Source organism: Adiantum capillus-veneris, chromosome 9, assembly GCF_014529385.1.
Source record: "Adiantum capillus-veneris isolate H3 chromosome 9, ASM1452938v2, whole genome shotgun sequence".
NCBI classification, from domain to species: Eukaryota; Viridiplantae; Streptophyta; class Polypodiopsida; order Polypodiales; family Pteridaceae; genus Adiantum; species Adiantum capillus-veneris.
Genome location: NC_140939.1, coordinates 9,490,034 through 9,515,850, shown reverse-complemented (window position 1 = coordinate 9,515,850; position 25,817 = coordinate 9,490,034). Strand labels below are relative to the sequence as shown.

Sequence of the window (25,817 nt, the reverse complement as noted above, 5' to 3'; positions counted from 1 at the left end):
AAACGCACACATTGAGAGAGGAAAAGAGAGAGAAAACATGCATACGATCCAAAAAAACGCACACACATTGAGAGAGAAAGAGAGAGAAACTAATTTAACATCGTAGGAAACTAATTAAAATTAAAAGAACTAAAGATCTAGCCGACGAGGAGTTGAACTCAAGACCTATTATTCAAGAGGGAAATGGCATAATCAATCTATCATACTTGGCATGGGTGATAGAAAGGTTATACCATTTATCTCTTTTTATTGGCACACACATCCACACATGCGCACACACACAAGAAGAAGAGAGTTATAACGTCGTAGGAAACTATCTTAAAAGACGTTAAAGATTAGGTTATATGTAGACTTACATTAAATTAGATTTAGGTTTATTTTTAACTAGATTTACGTTTATTTACGCTAGATTTAGATTTACGTTATATTAGATTAGATTTAGGTCTCCATAGACTGCGATGCTTGCATGAAGCGGGTGAAGAAAGCCCTCAATGGAATATAGGGTATTGCTGCCTTCACTCATGGTGGGCTCCGTCGATCCAAAAGTACTGGTGAAATGTCTTCAGAAGATAGGGAAGAAGGTGGATCTTCAGGGCGGCAAGAGTCACTACATCCCTGACACAATGACCATCTAGACAACCTCTAGTCATTCAACAACAACTTCAAAGTTAGTAACAAGAGCAAGAACAGTCTAAAGGGCCAATTGCTGTCGTCAGATGTGGATGCAGATGAGGCAGCGTCACCGCCGGAAGTTAACTCTCACATCTTTAGTGATGAGAATGCCAACTCTTGCCGAGTTATGTGAAAAATTATGTGTTAAATCAGTTTTAAGGTTCTTATAATCCCTGTTAGTTTAGTTCTTTGTTTTTAATATAACATAATATATTTACGTTAGATTTAGATTTATGTTATATTAGATTAGACTTAGGTTTATTTAGGTTTACCCACACACACACACACACACACACACACACACAAGAAGAAGAGAGTTTTAACGTCGTAGGAAACTATCCCAAAAGACGTTAAAGATTAGGTTAGATGTAGACTTACGTTAAATTAGATTTAGGTTTATTTTTAGTTAGATTTACGTTTATTTAGATTTACGCTTATTTACGTTAGATCGAGTCCACGCAAGAATTACTTACGGTTTAGGGTTTAGAGTTAGACGAACAGTGAAAAGATCTACTGTGAAAAGTTGTTAAGATGCTGTGAAGTGCTACAGCTAGAGAAGAGGCAAAGGGGTTTTGTCCACTACATGCAGTATCATGTAGACGTGGGTGTGTAGATTTCTTGTACCCACAAATATAGGTATTGACCAATAAAGACGAGATTATAACCCGGTGGTTCTGATCTCCGTGCACTTCTAGACCGAGGTGTGCGGGGATTGGACATGACTAGAGAATGTGAGGTAAAGAGAGAGAGAGAGAGAGAGAGAGAGAGAGAGAGAGAGAGAGAGAGAGAGAGAGAGAGAGAGAGAGAGAGAGAGAGAGAGAGAGAGAGAGAGAGAGAGATAAGACGAAGAATGCCAATAGAATATTAAATTTGTTGTCCAGGTTATAAGTTTTTTATCCTCATTATGAGTAGCGACGAGGATGTGGGACCGTCCAACCGAAACACCTATCTCTCAACGAGGGTCTTATGTCCTTGTAATCAATGCAAGCATGTTGTGCGATGGACAAGACGTGTTTCTTTGCAGCACGTTCGTGAATTTGGCGAGTTCGATCCATCTATTATAGATCGAGTTGTTGCCATTTATAACTCGTCGGACTCTGACGCTGGCCAACAAGCAGCAATCTTGCAACCCAATAGACGTGTTCGCAGGCGCTTTGTTCAAGCAGCATATGTGAGGCCACAAGATGTAGCCTCTGACAGCTCGGGGGATGATCATGCAGAGCACATTCCCAACGAGGCAATGTTTGAGCCCGAGATTGATGAAATGATCGAGACGATCATGGATTCAGAAAGGCTTATCTATGATGATATGAAAAGTGAAGCCGATACGCCATTGTATAATGGAGCACGTATGTCTAGATTGAAAGCACTCCTGGTTCTTCTCAACATGCAGGCAAAGTTTGGATGGAGTGACACTAGCGTCACAACGCTTTTCAGGTGATCTATTACAATTAGTTTACTTTAATAAAACTCTAAATGTATAACGATCTGATAGATTTTTACACGACTGTATCATATTTTTATGTTGTGTAGATTGCTGAAAGAGCACATACTACCAGCTGACAATGTGATGCCAGATTCCCGAGATGAAGCAAGAAAGATTTTGCAAAACTTGGGGATGGATTACAATTCTATCCACGCTTGTCCTAATGACTGCATTCTTTTCAGAGGGGAATACATAGACATGGAGAAGTGTCCAAAATGTGATTCCGAAAGATATCGAGTAGATCTCCACGGGACAAAAATTCCACAAAAGGTTTTGCGACATTTCCCTCTGCTTCCTCGCATCAAGCATTTCTTCGAATGTAAGTCCATGGCCGCCCTAGCATCATGGCATGAGGAGAATAAATCTTCGGATGGTGTGCTACGAATTCCTGCAGATTGCATAGCGTGGAAACATATAGATGGAACATGGTCGGATTTTGCTAAGGAAGCTCGAAATTTGCGCTTAGGCTTGGCTATGGATGGCGTAAATTCATTTGGTCAAAGATCAACATCTTACAGTGTATGGCCCGTTGTCATCGTCAACTACAACATTCCCCTGTGGTTGACTACGAAGAAGGGGCACCTATGGCTAAGCTTGATTGTGCCAGGGCGATATAAAGTGGGGAATATGGATGTGTATCTTCGTCCACTATTGGAAGAGCTACAACAATTGTGGATTGGCATAGAGGTGGTGGATATGAGCCGACACACAGGACGACGGAATGCTTTGATCAGAGGCATTCTAATGTGGACCATGCATGACTATCCCCGGCTAACAGAATGCTCAGGTGATCTATTGACACTCCTCACTCAGACACTGTAAATCTTGTTTTTTCCCATAGTTGATCTATTATCATGTGTATACATGCAGGGCTTCAAACAAGCGGATACAGAGCATGTGTCACATGTGGACCTAGACTGAATGCATGTAGGGCACCCTCACTGAAGAAGAAAATCTACGAAGGTCATCAAGCGTATCTTCCAGAGAATCATGTGTTACGCGACGGCTTTTTGGGAAGAGAGCCACCAAGGATGTCTGCACAAGCATGGTTAGAGCAGAAGGAGATGTGCGATGACGGATTGCCTCCAGGGATGAAGAGACTATCTCTATGGTACGAGTTACCATACTGGCCCCGACTCATGATCAATCACTTGCTCGATCCAATGCACATATTCAAGAATGTGGGTAATCTACTATGGGACCATTTGACCGGCAAGAAAGATACTTTGGGAGCCAGAGTTGACCTTAGAAATGTGGATCGTATGGAGCAATATTGGCCGCAAACAGCGTCTGATGGATCGATAAAACTCCCTAAAGCACCATGGATTTTCATAGGAGCCCAAGAACGCAAAGTAAAAGAGACCATTCGATCTTTGCGGACCCCCACTGGCGTAATGCACTCGCTCCGAACGTGTTTTACTAAAGAAGGAAAGCTTACTGGTTTGAAGTCACACGATTGGCATAAAATGTGTCAGGTACGTTCATAGTGGACTTTAATATCATTGCATAAAATGTGGACTTTAATATCATTGCTGCACATACTTTACAGTTTATTTTACCGGTTGCCATTGAGGGATGTTTGTCTCTCGACATCCGTAACACAATCTACAAACTTGCAAAGCTGGTGCAATGGATCTCACAAAAGGAGATCAACGTAGACTCCATACCTTTCGCCAAACTAAATGCTGCGGAGCTTGTGTGCATGTTTGAGAAACATTTTCCTACTACAATGCTAACCATTCAGGTGCATCTTCTTGTTCACATAGTTGATGAGGTGGAAATAGCTGGCACAGTTCATTCCAGATGGATGTTCTTCTTAGAGCGTTTCATGAAAACGCTTAAGGGATATGTGCGTCAAAAGGCACGTCCGGAGGGTAGCATGGCAGAAGGTTGGTTGGTATCAGAGTCCCTAGTGTACATTGGAGAGTGGCTAGACAGATTTGATAAATCCGGGGACACGCTATGGCGAACCATAGATGATGAGCGCATATATGGGATTGTCATGTGCAATCTCGGTGTTGAGAAGAAGATGACGGAAGATCTAGAGGCTAAAATCAACCGATTTTGCATGCTTCACAATCCAGTGATGCAAAAGTGGATTTCACAATATGAGGATGCAAAGCAAGAGCGACAAAGGGCACGAATCGAGTGGAGACGGGGAAGACGACCACCGATGCACTATCCAGCGGTTCTGGAGAGCCTACCAACCTTCATGAGCTTAAGATGGTTGCACAACCAATTGAAAAACGCACAACAATGCGGTGACGAAGTGACTGAAGAAGAGTGGGAGTACTCTCGGGGTTGCGCGACCAAGGTAAGTTTGCAATGTACGACTAGCAAGTGACTTTATTTATAAACGTTTGAACGGCCACTCATAATCTTTGTTCGTTGTAGTATAAGTCATACACAGCAGCATGGTGTAAAGGTCGACATTTTAGGGTGGAATGAATCGACAAAAAGCGTTTTACTCAAGATTGTGGAATCATGGAAAAATTTGAACAGTCTAGTCGACGACGTTCCTCTGATGCAGATCCTGTGGTGGCGGAACTCACTTACTTCGGCACGCTGCAAGAGATTTTGAGGATCGATTACAGAGGATTTTTTGTCGACTTGTTCGACGTGCAATGGTTCAAGATAATCATGGAGGGTCGCAACGCTACTGTGCGTAGAGGAGAGTCTGGTTTTCTTGAGGTGGATTCTACTAAGAAATGGACTGACCTAAGAGACACTTTCGTACTACCCGAGCATTGTGAACAAGTATGTAAATAGTTAACATCCCCCTTTTACAAGTTATGTGCTTGAAAGCTCTCATGTAAGTTATGTGGCTCTGGCAGGTAATATTTCATCCTACAAAGTCTACATCAAATTGGTGGTACGTCATAGAGGTAGCCCCTCGTAGTGCAAGGACGTATGAAGGCTACCATGTGCCAATCACAACGACATCAATGGAGGAGATCAGAGAAGATGCTCAATCAGAAGCCGCTGCGGTGGTGCCAGACGAGCATCAAGATGCTACTACTCTATATGGGGTGCATGCAGAGGAGCTACAAAATGAAACAGAGGATATGTGTTTAAACGGAGAGCTCTATATAGATATAGGAAGTTATGCTGAGTTATGCGAGGATGAGAGAGAGATCTCTTAAAGCCACAAATATTGTATTTGAACAATTTTGCTCCGTGTTGTAAAAGCTCTGGCTCTCTAAGTACCTTCCATGGTGTATAACGCTCTTTTCTACTCGCGCTCACATCTTTTGATTGAAAATTCTGAGTTTTCGACTTGCCTCTTCTATCACTCAATTCATTGCGTCATTGTATTTATATGCATCATTACGTCATTGTATTTAATGGTCTTTGCGTCATTGTCTACTCTATTCATTCAATATTAAGTTTAAATATTCGTGTGTTTAATGCAGGTATGGATGATGAGGAGTTTCTTTCTTCTTTGTCACCGTAGCAGAGACAGTGGTACGTGGAGCGTCATCGCTCTGGCACATCATCGCGCGTTCCTACTCCATCCGCATCTCCCTCTCTTTCGGAGCATTCGGCGCGCTTCGAAGCTTCGGCGTCGACGAGACGAGCTTCACACTCGTCTAGACACCGGCGCTCTAGTGGTGGCGGTGGCGGTTGTTGTGGGGATTCCGCCACCGATGCCTCCACACCGCCTCGTGTTCGACGAGGCTATTTACCCTCCCCTTCTTTGCCCGCCCCCACACCAGTCACAACATCGCCATCTAAGCCAGGTTTTGCACGGCTGACTGTTCCTAGAAGCTACACACCTCTACCTACTCCACCAGGAGCGACCCCACTCGACACTCCTCGCTTTGGGGCCCAGACGCCGGTGGAGACACCTAACGTCCGTACCCCCATAGACACGCCGCTAGAGACCCCTGCCAGGACACCCAGGTTCACGCGTCACCGGCCAGAGGGCTTGCCTTACTCCGTCGACATCAGCGGCGGCATCATCATGGATGATGACGGCAAGAAGGTGATCTCGCGCATGCGTGGTCTTTTCTCTTAGCTGTTTAGACACTACATACTAAACAAATGGAGTGAAGTACCAAGTGATTTAAAAAACAGAGTCATCAGCATACTTCATGATGAGTTTCCCGTTCCAACACGGGATCAACGCTTCAATGAAGACCTGATGAAGATTCGAATGCGCGAATACTGCAAACACAAGCGTTCCGAAGTGCAAAAAGCAATCAAGAATGGGTGGAACAGGCTAGATTGGCTGGCCAAAGAAGATTGGAAGAATGCGAAGAAAGCAGCGCGCGAGAATCCCGACAAGTGGAAGCAACAAAAGGATGCAGCCAGAGCGCGAGTAGAGGCAGGGAGCTCGCACCACTTGGGGAGCGGTGGATGAGCATCATTTGAGGCCTATTTTGTAAGTGTTTTCACATTGCTCTTTATGTTCGATAGTTTAGGGTTTATGAGTTTTTTAATTCTAACATAATGAAATCTTTGTATGTTTTGACAGTGGTCGATGACAGGACGTGATCCCACACCGTACCAGCACGAGTACGCAGGCAGGAAGGGCTTAAACGCCCTGATGGACATTCTCAATTCTCGCGACGGCATGGTTAGTATTAGGGTTTACTCTTTTTTATTTTTTGTATTGTTTTATAAATGTCGTTATATGTTTATACTTACTGAAAGCTGTCTTATTGTCTTTTTTTGTAGAATCCGACAGATACGCCGCTTGGACGCGATGAGACGTCTGACTAGACGATGTCAGTTTAGCCGTAGCTAGATAGCATTAGTTTAGGGTTTCTCATAGCTTATGTATCATGAGACGGATTTTATACGTCTTTTTGAACCATGTATATTATTACATTTGTCACCGCAGTTCCTTTTGCCAATCAATTCTTTATGCCTATGATGTTGTACAATTGTCATTATTACATTTGCCAATCAATTCATTTTGCCTATGATGTGTACAATTGTCAATTTTGCAAACAATGCGTCTTGTGGGTGACTATTTTGGGTCTATTATCTACCCTTGCACTTTTTTAAAAAAGTGAATCAAGTACAATATGGTTGATGGGTGGCAAGGCATTCAATGTCCTGCCACCAAATTTTTTTTCTCTCGGGCGTCACTATAAGCGTCGCTTTTTATGGCTCTGTAGCGTCGCTATGAGCGTCGCTATGAGCGTCGCTATGAGCGTCGCTATATGCGTCGCTATGAGCGTCTCTATGGGCGTCGCTATATAGCGACGCCTATAGCAACGCATATAGCGACGCTCGTAGCGACGGTTTTAGCGACGCCGGGGGTTATAAAAACCCAGTGTATTTCCGTCGCTAACAGCGTCATAAGAGCACACAACCTCTTGTAGTGTTTGATAGATGTGTGTGTTCAAAGTGAGAGGAGAAGGGTCCTTTATATAGGCCATAGGGGTGTGCTAAAAATACTGAGAGGTTTCAAGAATAGGAGAAGGAAAAGCTCGCGCGTCGTCGCGGCCTCTAATTTTAAAATTTTTTTTTTGCTTTCGCGAATCCTATGCGCAAGCTCTATACTTACAAGTTCCTCATTCTATTTTGAAGAGAGAAAGAAAGAAGTATCCTAATTTTGACTCACCTCTCTTTCTTTCCTAAAAATACTATCTCTAAGCTTTTTCTTCACACATAGATTAGGTTCCCACATAAACCTATGGTTCCACCTAAATAAAGATCATAAATAAATGGATTTTGAACCCGATTTTCAATCCGATTGCTCTGATAAACTCACGATGACTCACAAAATTGAGAATCTCAATCGCTTTGCAAAATAACTGAAATGATTTATATGGATAAATTTTGGGACATTACAATCTCCCCAACTTAAGGATTCGAGATGTCCTCATCTTGAGAAAAAGTGAGGATAATCCTTCTCTAAGGTAGCTTCATCTTCCCATGTTGCATCTTCTTCAGGGTAGTCCTGCCATTGAACAAGGTGTTCTCTAAGGATTCTATTCCGAAGAATCTTCTCTCGGGACTCTAGAATCCTGGATGGTTGGAGTTCTAAGATACTTTGGGTAGGCATGACAATCTGTTCATCATTTAGGAGTTGATCATCACTAGGGATATAGGGCTTCAATAAGCTCACATGAAATACTTCATGAACTTTAATATGTTCTGGTAACTTCAACTTGTAAGCTTGAGTACCAATACACTTGATCACTTCATAAGGACCACAATAATGTGGGCTAAGCTTCTTGTACTTTCCAAGCAATAAGGTACTTCTCTTTGGATGAATCCAAAGAAAAACCTTGTCGCCTTCTTTGAATCTTCGCTCGGACCTCTTTCCATCTGCATACTGTTTTTGGCGATCCGGAGCCGCTTGAATATCCCTCTGAATGGCTTTCGTTTGGCTTTCCATTTCTTCAAGCATCTTCTTAGGCGCTTCTACTCTTATGGTAGGATCTGAAAAATTAAGTGGAGAGATGCAAACCTGTCCATATAAGGCACAAAATGAGGTCATACCAATGCTTTGGTGATAAGAAGCATTGTAGGCATACTCCACTAGAGGTAAGAATTGAATCCATCACTTAGGTTTCCTACTGCAATAAGCTCTAAGAATATCTTCAATGACTTGGTTGACTTGCTCGGTTTGTCCATCTGATTGAGGATGATATGCCGTACTTAAGTTCAGTTCTGTCCCAATTTCCTTGAAGAGCGAACTCCAAAAATTTGAAGTAAACTTCGCATCTCGATCGCTTACAATTCGCTTGGGTAATCCATGCAATCTGAAAACCTCTTCAACAAATAGTCGTGCAATATCAGAGGTGGTAAATGTTGTCTTGACTGGTATGAGGTGTGTAACCTTCGTGAGTAGATCAACGACCACCATAAGTGAGTTGTACCCACCTTGTACCGTAGGTATCCTGTGACAAAGTCCATGCTTATACATTCCCACTTCATTTGTGGAATGTCCAGAGGTTGAAGTTTACCGGGAAGTTTAACCCTTTCAGCCTTAATCCTTTGGCATGATAAGCACTGGCGAACATAGCGTAGTACATCTTCCTTCTATCCAATCCAACAAAAGCTTTTACATACTGCATTGAGAGTCTTTGCATAACCTGGGTGTCCTGAAGTAGGGCTATCGTGGGCTTCAAACAAAATAGACTTCTTTCAGTTAGGGTCCCTCGGTACACATAACCTATCTCTTTGGTAGAGACAAAGTCCATCTTCTGAGAAGTGTATCATTGAAGGTATAGTCTTTGACTCTCCGGATCGAACAAGGTTAAGCTGCCTTTGATACTCTAGACCAGATGATGCAGCTTCATTAATCCTTTCAATGATCGGGTTGTTAGGTATAGATATGAGTCCCACAAAAGGTTTTCGACTCAACGAATCTGCAACCATGTTTTCTTTCCCAGGGCGGTAGAGAATATCAAAGTCATACTCTTGTAAAAGTTCCACCCATCACCTTTGTCGCATATTCAAGGTTGCTTGGGTAAAGATCCACTTTAAGCTCTTATGGTTGGTTATAAGTCGAAACTTTCTTCCCAATAAATAGTGTCTCCATAGCTTTAAAGCATGAATGACTGCCAACAGTTCGAGATCATGGGTCGGATAGTTCTTTTCATGAACCTTAAGCTTACGGGAGGTGAAAGATATTGGTCTGCCTTCTTGAGTTAACACTCCTCCAACTGCTATTCCACTAGCATCAGTGACAACTTCAAAGGCTTGATTGAAATCTGGTAGCTTTAGACATGGGGCCGTAATCACATATTGCTTAAGTTGGTCGAACCTTTCTTAATGTACTGGTTCCCAATTGATCCTTGCTCCTTTCTTCAAGAGGTCTGTCAAGGGTGCGGCGATCACCGCATAATTCTTTATAAAGATTCTGTACCAGCCTGTGATTCCCAAGAATCCTCTAAGCTCACTTACATTAGTTGGCCGAGGCCATTCAACAATGTCTTGAACTTTAGCGGGGTCTACTGAAATTCCTTCTTGCGAAACAATAAAACCCAAGTATTCAATTCTTGGAGAGAAGAATGAACACTTGCTCATCTTTGCGTATAGCTTATGCTGGAGAAGAATATCTAACACCTTCCTTAGGTGAGCTTCATGTTCTTGTTCATCTTTTGAGTAGATTAGAATATCATCAAAGAAGACAAGGACAAAATCGTCTAGGTAAGGCCTGAAGATATCCTGCATCAATCTATTGAATGTAGCTGGAGCATTGGTTAGACCAAATGACATTACTATAAATTCAAAATCGCCATAACGGGTGTTGAAAGCTGTCTTTGGAATATCTGATTCCTTTATTCTGATTTGATAGTAACCAGATCTTAGATCTATCTTTGAGAATACCTTAGAACCATGTAGCCTGTCCAACAATTCATCGATTCGGGGTATAGGATAGTTGTTCTTAATTGTTACCTGGTTTAGTCCTCTATAATTAATGCAGGGTCGTAAAGTCCCATCTTTCTTTTTCTGAAAAAGTACCGGCGCTCCCCAACTAGATTTGCTTGGTATAATAAATCCCTGTTCTAGAAGTTGACGAAGCTGCTCCTTCAGTTCAATTGCCTCTAGTAAGGCCATTTTGTAAGGTCTCTTTGACACGGGCTCACTTCCTGGGAGAATCTCTATCTCATGGTCAATTTCTCGGGTTGGAGGAAGGGAGGTAAGGTCTTCAGGAAAAATATATGAATATTCATGAAGCCACGAGGGTTTTGTATCACTTGAATTTGGATCGACCTTATTCAACTTGACAACAAATACCTGTTGACCATCTCCCATACCCTTGAGTAGACGGTTTGCCTTCACTAATTGAATCTTTGGGCTCCCACTTTTCCCTTGTAGTTTGACTTGCCTTGCTTGACTATCTCGAAAGCTCAAACTACCTTGACCACAATGGATGCTAGCCTGATTCTTAGATAACCAATCCATCCCAATAATCCCATCGTACATCCCAACTGGTAGGGTTCTAAAGAAAGCTGAAGTAGTGTGTCCTCCTAGTTCAAAATCAAGGATTCCCACAGAATGTCGAGATACTACGGTTTTCCCATTGGCCAATTCTACAGTCATAGGTTTAGCTTGTTTTTGGTTTCGGTTCAACTTTCGTAAACATTTTGGGGATAGAAAAGAATAGGTACTTCCACAATTGATGAGAAGGTTAAAAGATTTACCTTGATGAGTGGCTGGGGTCTGAATAACAGCGAATTGTCGTTGAGCTCCAGGGTTGTCAATAGCTGCATAGATAGTCGCTCTTTCTTCTTCTTCACCAATGGTAGGTTCTCCTATGGTTACACGTGCATGTGCATTCCTACCTTGACCTCTTCCAAATGCCCTTGCTTCTCTTCCTCGCCCTCGTCCACGTCCACCACCTCGTCCAGTGTTGTTTCCAATCGGGTGGGGTCTTCGGTCTGCCTTCGTTGCTATCGCTGCTCTGTTAGATAAGTGTGGGCATCTGTTCCGGTAATGTCCCAGTTCTCCACACTCAAAGTATCAAACATCCAACCTTGTAGGGTTTTGCACATTTGCAGCGTAGTCTCTTTGTGGCTGCCTCTCATTATTGGAAAATCTTATTGGTCGTCTAGCACCATTAAAATTCTGATTTTGTTCAACTCTCCTCCTTATGCCTTGCTCCTTCATCAAAGGTTTGGCTCGCAATAAGGCATCTTGCACAGTGGTAGGTTTCATGGCTTCCAGTCGTGAGCAAATGGGTTCTCTTAAACCTTGGCAAAATCGAGCTACTTGTTGCTCTATCGTCATTGGTGGTGCATAACGCCTAAGATTTACGAACCTTGAGTAATACTCTTCCAGGGTTAGGATGTATTGCTTCAGGCTAAAGAAATCGTTCATCTTTAACGCTTCATGAGCAGGGGGTAAGTATCTTTCCTTCACTGCTTGCTTAATTTCCCTCCAATTTTGGGAATTTTCTAACACTCCCATGTCACGGAAATGTTGTTTCCACCATAATTTGGCTTCACCCGTAAGGCGGAACATCCCCATCATCGTTTGGTTTGCAGGTGCAGTCTTGGTAGCTGAGAAATAATCGTCCATAGCTTCAATCCAGACTTCCGCATCCTTTTCCACATTGGCACCTTCACCCTTAAAAGAAGGTGGTTGCATTTGTTTGAGCAATAATTTCTTCTCCTGAACTTCCGTGTATAAAACATCGTTCCGAGGATTCTCCACTATAGGATCAATTTGAGGGTTCTCTTGCAAATTTTTAACACCAATGCTTATAATAACTTAAGTCATTAAAGTATTGGGTTTATCTAATCCTTTAGAGTTCAACACATGGCTTAACCAATCATAACTTAGTCCAATCACATGACTTAACCAGTCATGGCTCTTCACCAACAATTAATCAATGACTTGACCAGTCAATCAATTTCTTTGAGCAAAACAACTAAGTTTATTATTTGCAACACACACGCATTAACGAGCATCAATTACTATCGTGAAGCATGTAGGGAACACCAAATCTCAATTAAGCTCAAGAGTAGATTATTTATCAAGAGTCAGTTTCTCTTCCAAAAAAATCAACGTCTTCTATTGATGTAAGAATACCAATGGCCTTGTTACAAAATGTTATAGTAACCCTAATCCTCAGGTGTATATTTGAAGCTGTGATATTCTTGGGCACTCTTTAGGAAGAAGTGCGGAGGATTTTCTATAGGGACTAATAGTCGATAAGTGGAGCGAAGTTCTGGTAATCCTGTTGTCCATCCCTTGCCCGAGAAGTGGCTAGTTCTTCCTATAACAACCACTCGGTCTTTTGGAACGACTGCAATGACCTTGTCATAGACCCACCGATTGAGGTTGACGCTTCCATGTGCCGCCATTGCTTTGACATCGGTTGGCCAAAAGGAATAGTAATGGACCAGCCTTAACTCCTCGCACCATTTGATGCGGCGAAGATCATTATTTAAATTCCCTAAGCTTCCAGCCCTGATGGTAAAAGTACTCCCACGAGACCACCAGGCTCGAGACCATCCTCATTGGGTTCGAAAACACGGAGGAGTGGTCGATATCTCAAGGATCCTCATGACCGATGCTCGAAAGTCGTAGTCGTTTGATCTGCACGCAGAGATGTACATGATGTTGAACACTTGAAATCACATGTATACCTCATGCTGATCCTGAAACATTGTCAAGAGTTTTTTGGAGCAAGGTATTGCACATATGTACATACACATGCATGGTGCATTGAATAAAGGATTGCCCATTTTCCTTAGCCAGGTGGTTACGTGGGGCCCACATGTGTACAGGTAGGACACCATGTACATAGTGCATCGATTTTCACTATTACCAGTACCACTGAGTTTTTTCTACAATAAGGAGGAGTTGGTAGCGCGTAAAACTTCTCGAGGAAGCTATCCACGGGCCGACGACATGAGGTAAGCATGTGTGTCAGATGGCATCTAGTGGCGTCAGGAGGGCGAACGGGGTCAATATTTGCACGCGGATGAGGACGGACACAACGTGGGTGTTTTCTTGTGAGACTTATGCATAAAGGTCATCATTAGGACCAATTTTTGGGTCCAATTCACGTGGTTGCGAGACGCATTATTGAAAAGAAATGAGTGCCAGGTGTGCGGATGATGCAAAAAGGTGACAACTATGCACTGCGAGGTCAGTTTTTGGCCTGTTCGGGGTCCGTTTGAGGTCATCTAAAAGGCCAAGGGTGTCCAACTAATAAAGCTAAGTGTGGGAACTGAAAAAACAGAGGGAAGACCAGAAAAAAAGTGGAGAAGAGAGGAGAAACAGCCGCAAGTGTGTTTTTGCTGTTTTTGGAGCATTTTTTGGCGCTAAACTGCTCATCCGAGGTCGGATTTGAGCACTTTGACATTGTAGACTGGGGTTTTTGGGCATTCCGGACGCAATGGCACTGTTCATTTTTCCAAATTCCTCACATATTTTTTGTTGTTTTTCGTTGTTATCTTCTCCGGTGAGTGAACCCTCTACTTAACTTTGTGGTTGTATCTGGTGTATTTCCTCAATACTGTGTAAACTATTTGCCCCATTGGTGTTGGGCTGAGATTCATTGAGTCTAAACAATAGCAATTTTCCTCCTTTGAGCTGAATTGAGAGTTTGTGTGTGAGTGTGTATGTGTGAGTGTTGAGTGGGCAAGTGGGAAATCTCTCTCTTCTCACTCCGTCTGTGTGTTTCCTGTCTCGGCCAGGCTGGTTGTGTAAGCCGAGTGGTGCCGCATAATGTGTGTGTGTATCATCCCAAGAGTGTGTGTCAGATCATTATAGAGACGTTGTGTGTGTTTCCATCCCCCTCACATTATTGTGGTGCCCCCACGGAGGATCTTCTTCGAGTATCTTCTGCTTCGAGCTTCAAGCTTCGAGATTCGGGATTACAGGTTACAGGTTACAGGTTATAGGGACAGGTACAGGTACAGGTACAAGTGATTCACATAGGTACAGGTAGGTGGAGTACAATGATATACTAGCAGTGATGTCACTTGCAGTTGTTGTGGGTATGCATCACTTGGGCCTATTTGAGCGCATTGTCTGCTGGATTATACGTTACTTGTGGAAACTGCCATTGTACGCATTTGTGGAGCCATACTTGGTTGTATTTGGCAGTCCCAGCCATTTTTGAGACTTTCTCTGGAAGATACTCATTTCTGAGACTTGACTATAAGCGATTTGCATTAGCCTTCGTGTGAGGGTCGATAGCGTGAGGTTTTTATTGAGCTGGGGGATTCTCAAATGTAGAGATCCTTTCGGTGATACAGGTAGCTGGAGCACCTTGTTTGTGACCTCACCATAGGCTATGTACTAGTGAGTCCTACTTGATGCTCGGGTTCTATTGTTGACAGTTTATGCATACATATACAGTCTATATTTTGGGTTCCTACTGCTCTATTTCTGGGGAAACTCTGCCAAAATTTTTCCAAGTTATGATGGCTGGTTTTTTGGTCTTTTGAGTCATTTATGCTGTTATGCTGTTGAAATTTTGGCAAAATCAGAGTCATTTATGCTGTTATGCTGCTGAAATTTTGGCAAAATCAGAGGTTAAGTCAGGTGTGCCTTCTTGGGAGCTTCATGGTTGGCTTTAATGGATGATCAAAATGGCCCTCAATTCACTCCATTTCATTTAACTCAAAGAATCCAGATAAATGTTCATGTGTCCAGGAAGATTTTTTCCAGCAGCGCATAGTCTTTATGTTCGGGCCAAGAAAATTACGAGAGATCTTGGAATGTCCTTTGCCTGTTGTAATTCCGATGATCCACTATGAAAACTCATTTGATGTGCATGTGATTGTCCTTATCTAAAGTTGAGCTCCATTGAAGTTTCTGGGGATTGGGTAGTCAAAAGTTTTGAGTTCTTGCACGTGTGTTCAAAGGGGTTCTCAAAGCATTGAAACTTGGGTAGCCATGGCTTTCTCTTATCCGGAGTTTCATGGAAGAAGTGATGAAGAAGTGAAAGAATTTTTGGAAAAGATGGAGGTTGCCTGCATTAGCAACCAAATTCATGACCCTGCGCAGATGTTACGCTGTCGTGTTGTGACACGTACATAGTGGGAACGCATGCTACAAGAGTTATCTTGTAATTTTTTAGATACATAATTATCTTTCCTATAATGTACATATGCATATTTAAGTATAATAATGAGCCTTCTATCTCATCCTATTATTTTTCTCAAGGGTAATGTATTCTTACTTTACCATCAAAAAATACTATGGGAAAAGTGTCAATAGCTCCGCCTCTTTAACTTGGGGCAAAAAGCATTGATTCTTTATTTCTACTATTTCATTATCATCTCACACCCTATCTAGATCCTATATCTAGGGTAAACTCCAATATATATATATTCTATGTATTTTTTATACTTTTCTTATATTTCTTTTTAAATTGCTACTAGGAGAGAATCAAATCCTAGTGGGACACTAGGTGGCATGATTTCAAAGATACACTTATTTTAATGCATTATTGCAAGCATGGTTACAAAACTTTGTCAAAGAGAAATGTCATGCTTTCATATGGCATGAGGTGTCCCTGAGAATTAAATGAAAGTCAAGGCTAAGGAGACCACATGAAGACTTTTGCTGCCATAAATGGACCCTATTTTGATGAATTTTTTACACAAGGTTCCAATCCGAATTGGAGAATGATTTTAAAATGAAAATCGTAGCTAATGAGCTGAAGTTTTTGCCCATATTTTTACTTTTTTATTTGGAGCTACGGTTGAGGAGATATGATCAAAATAATGGACCCCAGTCTGCCCACATCATGCAGGGACAGGTCATTTCCAACTTTTCCAATTCCTGTTCACACTGGCTCCTCTCTTCTTGTGTAAACCCTTGTGGGTTCCCTTCACCTATAAAAGGGGACCTCTTCTTCCTTGGAAGGAACTCAAGCATTCAAGACATTGAGGAGAGGAATTCTCGAGGGAGTGAGTAGTAATGCCTAATTGTACTTAGCCATTAACATAAGCCCAAGCCTACACTTTCTCCTAGAGGGAGACTAGCCATTCTTGCAACAAGCTAACCTTGGAAGATCAACTCTAATCAAAGAAGGTCTTACACTTGGTGTATCAATCAAAGTGGAATTCTCCACTCTTCTTCTCTCTCCCATCAATAATGGTGCCGAAGGGTTTCAAGTAAGATGTGTTCTACATTGATGTTTTCTTGATTTCTTGTCGTTTTCATTTTCATCTCTAATCCAACATATATATATATTTATCTAATCTCATCTCTTTAACCAAATCTATCTCTTTCACTCTTAGTAATTCATCCTCTCTACAAATTTTAGGTTCTCCTTGCTACAGGTACATCTCTCCCCGCAGTATCCTTATTGCCTACGGGCAAGAATAGGGCTTGGGAGGGAAACTTCTCATCTCTTCACTTCTCTCACATCTACATTTCTCACATACTATCCTAGATGAATAACCCACATGATGATCATTTCTATCGCTTTCACTCTGTACGATCTATTAGAATTAACGTATGGATTAGCCGTAAAATACACTTTCAACAACGTATAGTGTTTCTCTTCGGCCCTGAAAGGCTCAATGAAATACTTCTATCACCGGATCCCATCATACTACCTCTCATAGACTATAACTTTTCTTTTGACGTAAGCGTAGTTATCTTGCTATGAACTAAGAGGATTTGTACACACAATTAGTCCCAATCACTAGACAAAATATATATATTATGGTAAGCACAAAACTACAATTCCAAAGAACAATCCGTAGCCTATTTGGTCAGCCAAGATTGAATGCCTTTAACTCATCCATTAACCCTTTCATATTACCCATGATACGATATGACCATAGCCTTGATGTTTTCATCTTCGTATTGTTTTGACATTGTCTTTTGCGTTCTTTCTTTGTGTGTGTGAGTGCAAGAGAGAAAGAGTGAGTCTTCTTTGATTGAACTTCTTTCCAAACCCTAGTCTTCATGGCATCTATGGTTTACCTCCTTCATATAGTTTTTGTTGAGTTCTCTCACAAACTCTCACAGCCATAAGCCCGGTGCTTTCCTGGCAAGACCGCAAATTTCTCGACATATTTTTGGTGAACCCGACGCGAATCTGCTAGGGTGAGAGTTTGTGGGTAACCATGGGTGATCATGTTGAGCAACAGGGTATGCATTTTGACCCAGCAACAATGCAAATGTTTCAAGCATTTGCAATGTTCATGCAACAACAACATGCTACTGAAAGAAGGGAGATTTCAGCAACGAAGGCCAAACAAGCGGTCGTCAACAGAATGGATCAGTTCAATGGCAAAGATGTAACCAAGTACTTACGCGAGTATGTGAAGGAGATGGAGCTGCATCGCATGTCAGAAGGTGAGATGATTCAAAGCTTTGAGCTAGTTGTTGCTCCAGAAATTAGGGAGCATGTTAGGGAAATTAAAGATGGGCATGGGAGAAATTGGGAAGAACTCAAAGTAGCTTTTGTTAACCGTCATGGCACACGGACACCCATCACCTACGATGGACTTGATGCTCTTGCTCCATCTCCATCTTCTTCTTCTTCACCTCCTTGTGAGTGTGTGTGTGAGAGAGAGAGAGAGGGAGAGTGTGTGTGCGATCGAGCATTACGAAGGCACGACGGCGGCGAAGCGGTTGAGCGCGGCACGACTGCAGCTTCTTCTTCATCGCGGCGAGGAATCCACCACGAAGGCGAGCGTAGAGCGGTGAGTGACACACCCTTTGTTTTCTTGAGCTTGCTAGTTTAGGCTTGTTGTGTGCTTGGAGCCGTTTGTGGCTCGCACACGGTGTATTGGCAAGTCCCTTGCTTCGACAGTGCGGCAAGGAGCGCACATTTTTGGCGCCGCTGCCGGGGATATGCCCTACACTAAGCTCGGTTAGCACTTTACGCTTCCTTGTGGTGCAATTTCTATCATAGGAAAGGCAGGGAAGGAGTGTGTGGAAGATTTCTGTTTTTTGCGTTTTCTGCAATTGCTGTCAAGTTTCAATTTCTGCTATTGTCTGCGTTTTTTCAATTTCTGCAATTTCTGCATTTTCAAGTTCGGCGTTTTCAATTTCTGCAATTTTCTGCATTTCTGTCAATCTGCTGCAATTTCTGTGTTTTTTCTGGATTTTCTGCAATTTCTGCGTTTTTCTGCATTTTTTTCAATTTCTGCGTTTTTCTGCATCGGGATCATTTTCCCAAGCCCAAGCCCAAGCCCAAGCCCAGGCCCAGGCCTCAGACCTCAGTCTTATGATATATACTAGACTCACTCTTATATATATACCCTACTCCCTCAAGAGAGAATGAGAGCATGTGGGACAAGTCCTCCACTCTCCTCCTTTCTCTTCCCACTTGCACCCTTAGACTTTCTAGTTTGGGCCTAGTTCCCTACTGAAAATTGACAGTTTTAGGGATTCCGAGGCCATAGAGTGACCAAACGGAGGGCTGTAAAGCACGGCACGACCCTCTGACCGATACGCTCGTTTCGAGCCATCACACGGCCCATTCCACGACACGCTCTAAAAAATCTAGCAAAAAAACAAACAAAAAACACGCTAAAAGCTAGTCACAAGGCCTCCTAGAGCAGCTTTTTTGACACCTTAGGGTATCAAAAGCACATGCACTTACGCTCTGGGCGAGTGCTAGAACACGAGCATATTGAGAGTGCCTCTGTTCATACGGACACCCATTACCCATCCACGATAAGCTCTAGACCCTCAGCGGGGACACAAGGTAGCACCACCCAAGACCCTAAAATAGCCGCTAGTGATTCCTCCTCCGACTCAGAAATCATGGAAGCATACCCTAACCAAAACACTGAGAGAGAAGGCCATGCACCTCCCGAAGCTCCACAGCCTAGTACTAGTATGTTTAGCCGTTTCATGGAAACATTAGGTAGAGCTACTCGCTCGGAACCTAATGCAAATGAAGCACACGAAGAGGATGGGTTGGACTCTGACACACCTCTACGATACCCCATTGAGTTAAATAGTGCCTATGGAAAAGTGCTATATAACGCCTTATTGGACACGGGTGCTAAATACAATCTGCTATCCTATGGGGTGTGGTGTCAGTTAGGGAAGCCACCTCTATCTGAGAGTATTATCCAAGTCAAGGGTGTCAACAAGAAAAAAACTACGGTTTTTGGAATCTGGAACACTTCTGTCAGTTATGACAATGGGGTGGTAGCTCAAGACTTTTTGGTCATGCCTACTGGAACTATGGAGGGTAATATAAACCTAGGCCGCACGTGGATGATAGCCACCAAATGCACTATTGATTGGGGGACTGGGGGTGTTACAACGCAAAAACCAACTCTTAGCCCTACCACTCAAGCCATAGTCCCTCAGATATTGCCCAAGGAAATAAAACCCAAGACATTGCATGTCCAGGAGGTTGAACCATACGTCCCCATAGCCCGACTCTCTAGAGCTTCAACTGATGTAGTTGAAAGAAAGCTTGAGACACACAAGAACCATCCTAATATAACAGAGAAAACATACAAGTGGGTCCCTAAAACCTCTGTAGTGAGCATGGTTGATGCAAAAAAACGGAAACCTAGTAAGAACCGTACCACTCACTCCAAGAAAAGTAAAGAAACGCTGCGTTGGATTCCTAAGCGACTATTGGAAGCCCAAGGATACTATCAAGGAAATGATCAAATCTGGGTTCCAAAACGTAGATTGTGCTCTTACCTATCACCTGACCCAAGTGAGCCCAATCCCGTAGCTCCAAAACGAATCAAGGATCGTGAAAAGAAAAAAATCACAGAATGCTACACACCCGCTCCCGAGCTAGTTTGGGTACCAAAGAAAGAACGATTTGTTCCACCTAGCTCAGGAAGGGGGGAGTCCCATGAAGATTCTAGCTCATCATGTAATACATCCATAGAGGTAAAAGCTTCTACACAGCCTCCATCTATAGTAGTGGACCTCCATGAAGCTACAAAAGAATCCACACCTCCCAGTGTTCAAGAATCACTTAATGAACCACTTCAAGTTCGATCCTGGGAGAGTACCTTACCACCCTTGCAGCTTGACAAGGCACCTAGGGTAATAACAAACTACTGGCAAAAATCCTCACCTATTACCAACTGGAACAATTGGTTTCAGAGGGTGACAAGCTCATTTCAAACGGTATGATCTACCCAAGGAAGGGGGGAGTGTTTGTGGACAGTCATCATTCATTTGTTTCCCTCTCAACCTTTTTCCCTGACCTCTCAATTCCAATCTTAGGGAATGTACATATAAAGCTTTATACTCAAAAAAAAAAAAAGGAGCAAGAGCAATTAGCAAACGAGTATGCACATTAAAGTCAAAACATTGACTCAGACCTACACATGTCACATTTGGTACAGTGAAACAGAAACCTATGCCATAAAACACCTTTGATCCTCATCACTTGAATGATGGAGGGTAGGTAAGATTAGTACGATAGGAGTGTTTCTGTTTTAGAGTTGAGAGATTAGCGAAGTTCTCTTTTCCCACTGATGTGCCTCCTGGAGGTATTCCTTTTGTTTCCTAGTGTGTACAGGAGCGTATTGCTATTGATAGGATTTGGATCTTCATGGAACCTTCAAATCAAGCGCGACCATCAACACAAACAGGTGTTTCTTGTCCATTAGCATTGCCCTTATCTTTTTTGCCTCCATGTTTGTCTGCTTTGATTGTGATTGGTAGCATAATATTCAGCGCATTGGTTAGTATCAAACATTTAATTCAATGTAATGTTTTGTCATAGTCACTTGTTTAGGTGTAAAAATCAAGCAGTCCGACTAAGCTAGTTTGACCAAGTTAGGTGTTAGAAATCTTCTCTTAATACCATGGGGAATGCCTTCCTAATAATCAATGGTTACTTAGGTTCTTAATCCGATTTAGGCAGCATTGTGTGAAATGTACTAGGACTTTCTAGTGGGCTTAACCCTAGTGACCTTTAGCTTAAGTATTATAAAGGGAGTTTACTAATGTGATGAGCCTGGGGAGGGTAACAGTGTTATATGACCCCCCAAAGTTACAAAATTAAAATGATGAAAATGAACAAACAAAAAATCAAAGTGCCACAATGTAAAATTTTAAGCTGGAAGAGAAATCTCAGCTTGATTTGGTACTTCACTCACATGTATTGCCTATGGTACTAGAGCCCTAGAGGTTCCCAGCGTGGGCGCTTTTCCTTGAAAAGCAAAAAACCCAAGGCATACAAAATAAGCACACACATCAAAATTGAATCAATGTGAAAAGACCTTGGGGGGTCAAAGAAAAAGTAATCAGACAGGCGATGATTTCATGAGAAATTCCTTTTATGGTAGCTTAACTACAAGGTTTTCTAGATATAGCCTCTAGTCAGCCCTCGAACATGAATACTTGGCTCTCGCGATTAAACAACTTAATTGACCACAGAAAATTAAGAAGCTTACCCATGGTATTAATAATTGATCTCTAGTGCTTTTCGACCGTCAAATTAGCGACCCCAGACTTGTTTAATTTTTTGCCTTTACATCTGTTTATGCATTTGATTACATTGCAATTTAATGTTCATTGCTAACAAATTGTTTGAAATTCTTTTACCAATCAATTTGTCTACGTAAAACTGCATATGCTTTTTAAGAGAATGCAATTACTGTGCCAATGTTGTTTGATTTTGCAGTGACTGAAGAAGGCTAAGGACATTCATCTCAAATGCTCTTCCACCTCGACGATCCAGCTTCAACTCAATAGCTTCCGAGGACGGAATCTACATCAGGAAGGGGGGCATGTTAACCCTCATGGCACACGGACACCCATCACCTACGATGGACGCGTATTATGTATTTGGTAGAGTCAGGTACCGGGCTTGTCGGACCAATAGGGAAAGGTAGAGTGATCGTCGATGAGAGGCGCACTTTAACTTGGACATTCAAGGGATTAGTTGGTTAAGCATGGGCGCCCAAGTGTGAATGGGATGAGCTCCTATAAAAGCCAACTAAACCTAATTTTTACTCATTCTCTCATTTGTGCAATTGAAGAGTGCTCTTGCTCCATCTCCATCTTCTTCTTCTTCACCTCCTTGTGAGTGTGTGTGTGTGAGAGAGAGAGAGAGGGAGAGTGTGTGTGCGATCGAGCATTACGAAGGCACGACGGCGGCGAAGCGGTTGAGCGCGGCACGACTGCAGCTTCTTCTTCATCGCGGCGAGGAATCCACCACGAAGGCGAGCGTAGAGCGGTGAGTGACACACCCTTTGTTTTCTTGAGCTTGCTAGTTTAGGCTTGTTGTGTGCTTGGAGCCGTTTGTGGCTCGCACACGGTGTATTGGCAAGTCCCTTGCTTCGACAGTGCGGCAAGGAGCGAACAGCTTTAAAGGAGGAATATTTCATGGAGGACTCTGAGAGAGTGACCAAAAGGACATTCTTAGAATGGGTAGTCAAGCCAAAGCAAGGACTATCAATAACAGAGCTACTTAGGGAATTTGAGCGGCGCTATGCACAACTCACTAGGACAGAAAGGGCCACACTAGATGCAGAGAAGACAGATCTTTTCTTACAAGCTGCAGGTAAAGAGTTTCAAAAAAATTTGGAGCTTCTTCTTGAAGATAAAGATGCTGAGCAAGGACTAAAGACTGACTGGAATGAGGTTGAAGGTGCTGTCTCACTGCTTGCCAAACGACAAAGAAGAAGGGACAAGATGGTAGTAAACACTACAAGTCCTTCCACCTCAACTTCTGACAAAATGGTAAAGCCTACTTTTATCGCTCCTAAGTTTGATGAGTCCATGCTAGATGAGCTTGTGAAGGGAATGCGTGACTTGAAGGTGAAGTTTGCAAAGCTTGAAGAAAAAGGCCAACCATCAGGGCCACTTCCTAGGCAAAGACAATAGCCCAAAGAAGGGTTTGTTAATAGATGTATTTGGTGTGATAGTACAAACCATGTAAGAAGGGATTGTGATGATTTTAGTGATGCTTTGTCAAAAGATTTTGTCTTTTTTAAGGATGGTAAAATCCACTTAAGAGAGACAGGTCTACCCTTGAGAACTAACTTTGGGAAGGGGGGAATGCAAACCTTAGTTGAAGATATGGCAACCAAGCATGCCACCTCTTCAGTTGAGGCAGCTACTTATGGAGTAAAAATTGAACATTTTTGTGATGAAGAGGTGAGTGACCATCATGGTCAAATTTGGCCAAATGTCATGCAATTAGCTAAAAAGGGAAAGCTTACAAAAGAGATTCTACATGAAGCAGGTGATTGCATACGTCTAGAAACAGGATGGAATGATCCAGTGGACTCATTGTCAGTGCATGCCTACATTAAAAAATGCCAACAAAATGAGGCAATTGTAGAAGAGAAGCGCAGACGTGAGAATGCTGATGAAGGACCATCAAAAAGAGCTTTTAGAAGTGGGGGAAGAAGCGACTCAATGCCTTCTCAAACACCCTCAACAAAAGGAGCATCTCCACCTGAAGTACTCATGGAGGAGTCTACAATAGGAAAGAAGAAAGAGCCAACAAAAGGAATGACAGATGCACATTCTCTGCATGAGGATTGGGGTTCTGCAGATGAAGCTATGAATCTTCAAGATTCACAAATCAAAGATAGAGAAGTGTTTGGGAATGCTATACAGGTTGAAGTGACATCAGAGGATAGAGCAGAAGAGCAAGAAATCTCTTGGGATATGGTCTGTGATTGGGGTGATATTTCTTATCTGTGTGAAGATGCAAATAAAGATTCTTGCCATAAAGTGCCTACTATACAGGGTTGCCTGCAGTTATGCAAACAATATCTGAGGTATAAAAGGGATTTAGATCTTGTGTCACAGGGTATAAATTGCAAGCAGGTTTGTGAGCATCTATCTGCTATGGATAGGAAGGGTATACATGGTGATTCCTTGAAGCAAGAAGAGGATGCTAGCTCTACGCTGACACCAGAGTCATGTAATGAAGAAGGGTTCTCCCTAGATGAGTGGAGACATGATTCAATTGAAGATAATTTAGCGATGAGTCAAAAACGAAGAAGGGGTGAAGATATTGTGTCAGAGACTAACTCCAAGGAGGTTTTTGAGCAGTCCGTTACAAGTGACCGGGAGCATACCTACCAGGATGATTTGGAAAGGGAATTAGACACCATATTTGAGAGGTATGCAAAGTTTTATGCTATAAAGCTGGAGAGGTATTTGGTAAAAGGTGAGAGAATTGATGAGAGGTTTACTATGCACATTTCTGAGGTTTCTCTCGATGTTGAGAAAGGATATCTAGAGGATTCTTTTGAGAATGAAGATGCAGATTCAGACTTCTATGCGAAAGAGGTACATATGGATTTACAGGTTGGTCAGAAGGTTGAAGTGCAGTTTCAAAAATCTTTCAAGTATATTACAGGAAGCCTGGAAGTGTTTTTTGAAGAGGAGGATGAGGAACTTATGTCTCTACGTCATGAAGATTTTGCGCATAATGGAGATTTGTTACAGATGTTTTGGAGACAGATGTATATAACAATTCCTTCTGATCCGAGAGCAATTAAAAGATGCGGAGAATCTCAATGCTTAGTACAATATAAGTTTTTGAGTTACCCATATGATCCTGGAGGAGGTCATGGGATGACAGGGGATACAATTGCTTTCACAAGTTACCATGAGGTTGGCACATGCCGGAGGATGTGCAGGTTTAGAGGGGGTGGATGTCGTGTTGTGACACGTACATAGTGGGAACGCATACTACAAGAGTTATCTTGTAATTTTTTAGATACATAATTATCTTTCCTATAATGTACATATGCATATTTAAGTATAATAATGAGCCTTCTATCTCATCCTATTATTTTTCTCAAGGGTAATGTATTCTTACTTTACCATCAAAAAATACTATGGGAAAAGTGTCAATAGCTCCGCCTCTTTAACTTGGGGCAAAAAGCATTGATTCTTTATTTCTACTATTTCATTATCATCTCACACCCTAGCTAGATCCTATATCTAGGGTAAACTCCAATATATATATATTCTATGTATTTTTTATACTTTTCTTATATTTCTTTTTAAATAGCTACTAGGAGAGAATCAAATCCTAGTGGGACACTAGGTGGCATGATTTCAAAGATACACTTATTTTAATGCATTATTGCAAGCATGGTTACAAAACATTGTCAAGGAGAAATGTCATGCTTTCATATGGCATGAGGTGTCCCTGGGAATTAAATGAAAGTCAAGGCTAAGGAGACCACATGAAGACTTTTGCTGCCATAAATGGACCCTATTTTGATGAATTGTTTACACAAGGTTCCAATCCGAATTGGAGAATGATTTTAAAATGAAAATCGTAGCTAATGAG

General features: G+C 42.2%; 1 protein-coding gene and 1 pseudogene across 1 annotated transcript; both read right to left on the bottom strand.

The window, feature by feature from the left end:
- Window positions 1-7,994: 7,994 nt before the first annotated feature.
- LOC147450114 (uncharacterized) lies at window positions 7,995-12,217 on the bottom strand. The gene is made up of 3 exons (XM_086520986.1): window positions 11,604-12,217; window positions 9,902-11,552; window positions 7,995-8,585 (listed from the first exon to the last, which is right to left on the bottom strand). Exons 1-3 carry the CDS (start codon window positions 12,215-12,217, stop codon window positions 7,995-7,997), a joined length of 2,856 nt encoding a protein of 951 aa, XP_086377112.1.
- Window positions 12,218-12,693: 476 nt separating this feature from the next.
- Window positions 12,694-13,215, bottom strand: LOC147450113 (uncharacterized; annotated as a pseudogene).
- Window positions 13,216-25,817: the final 12,602 nt, after the last annotated feature.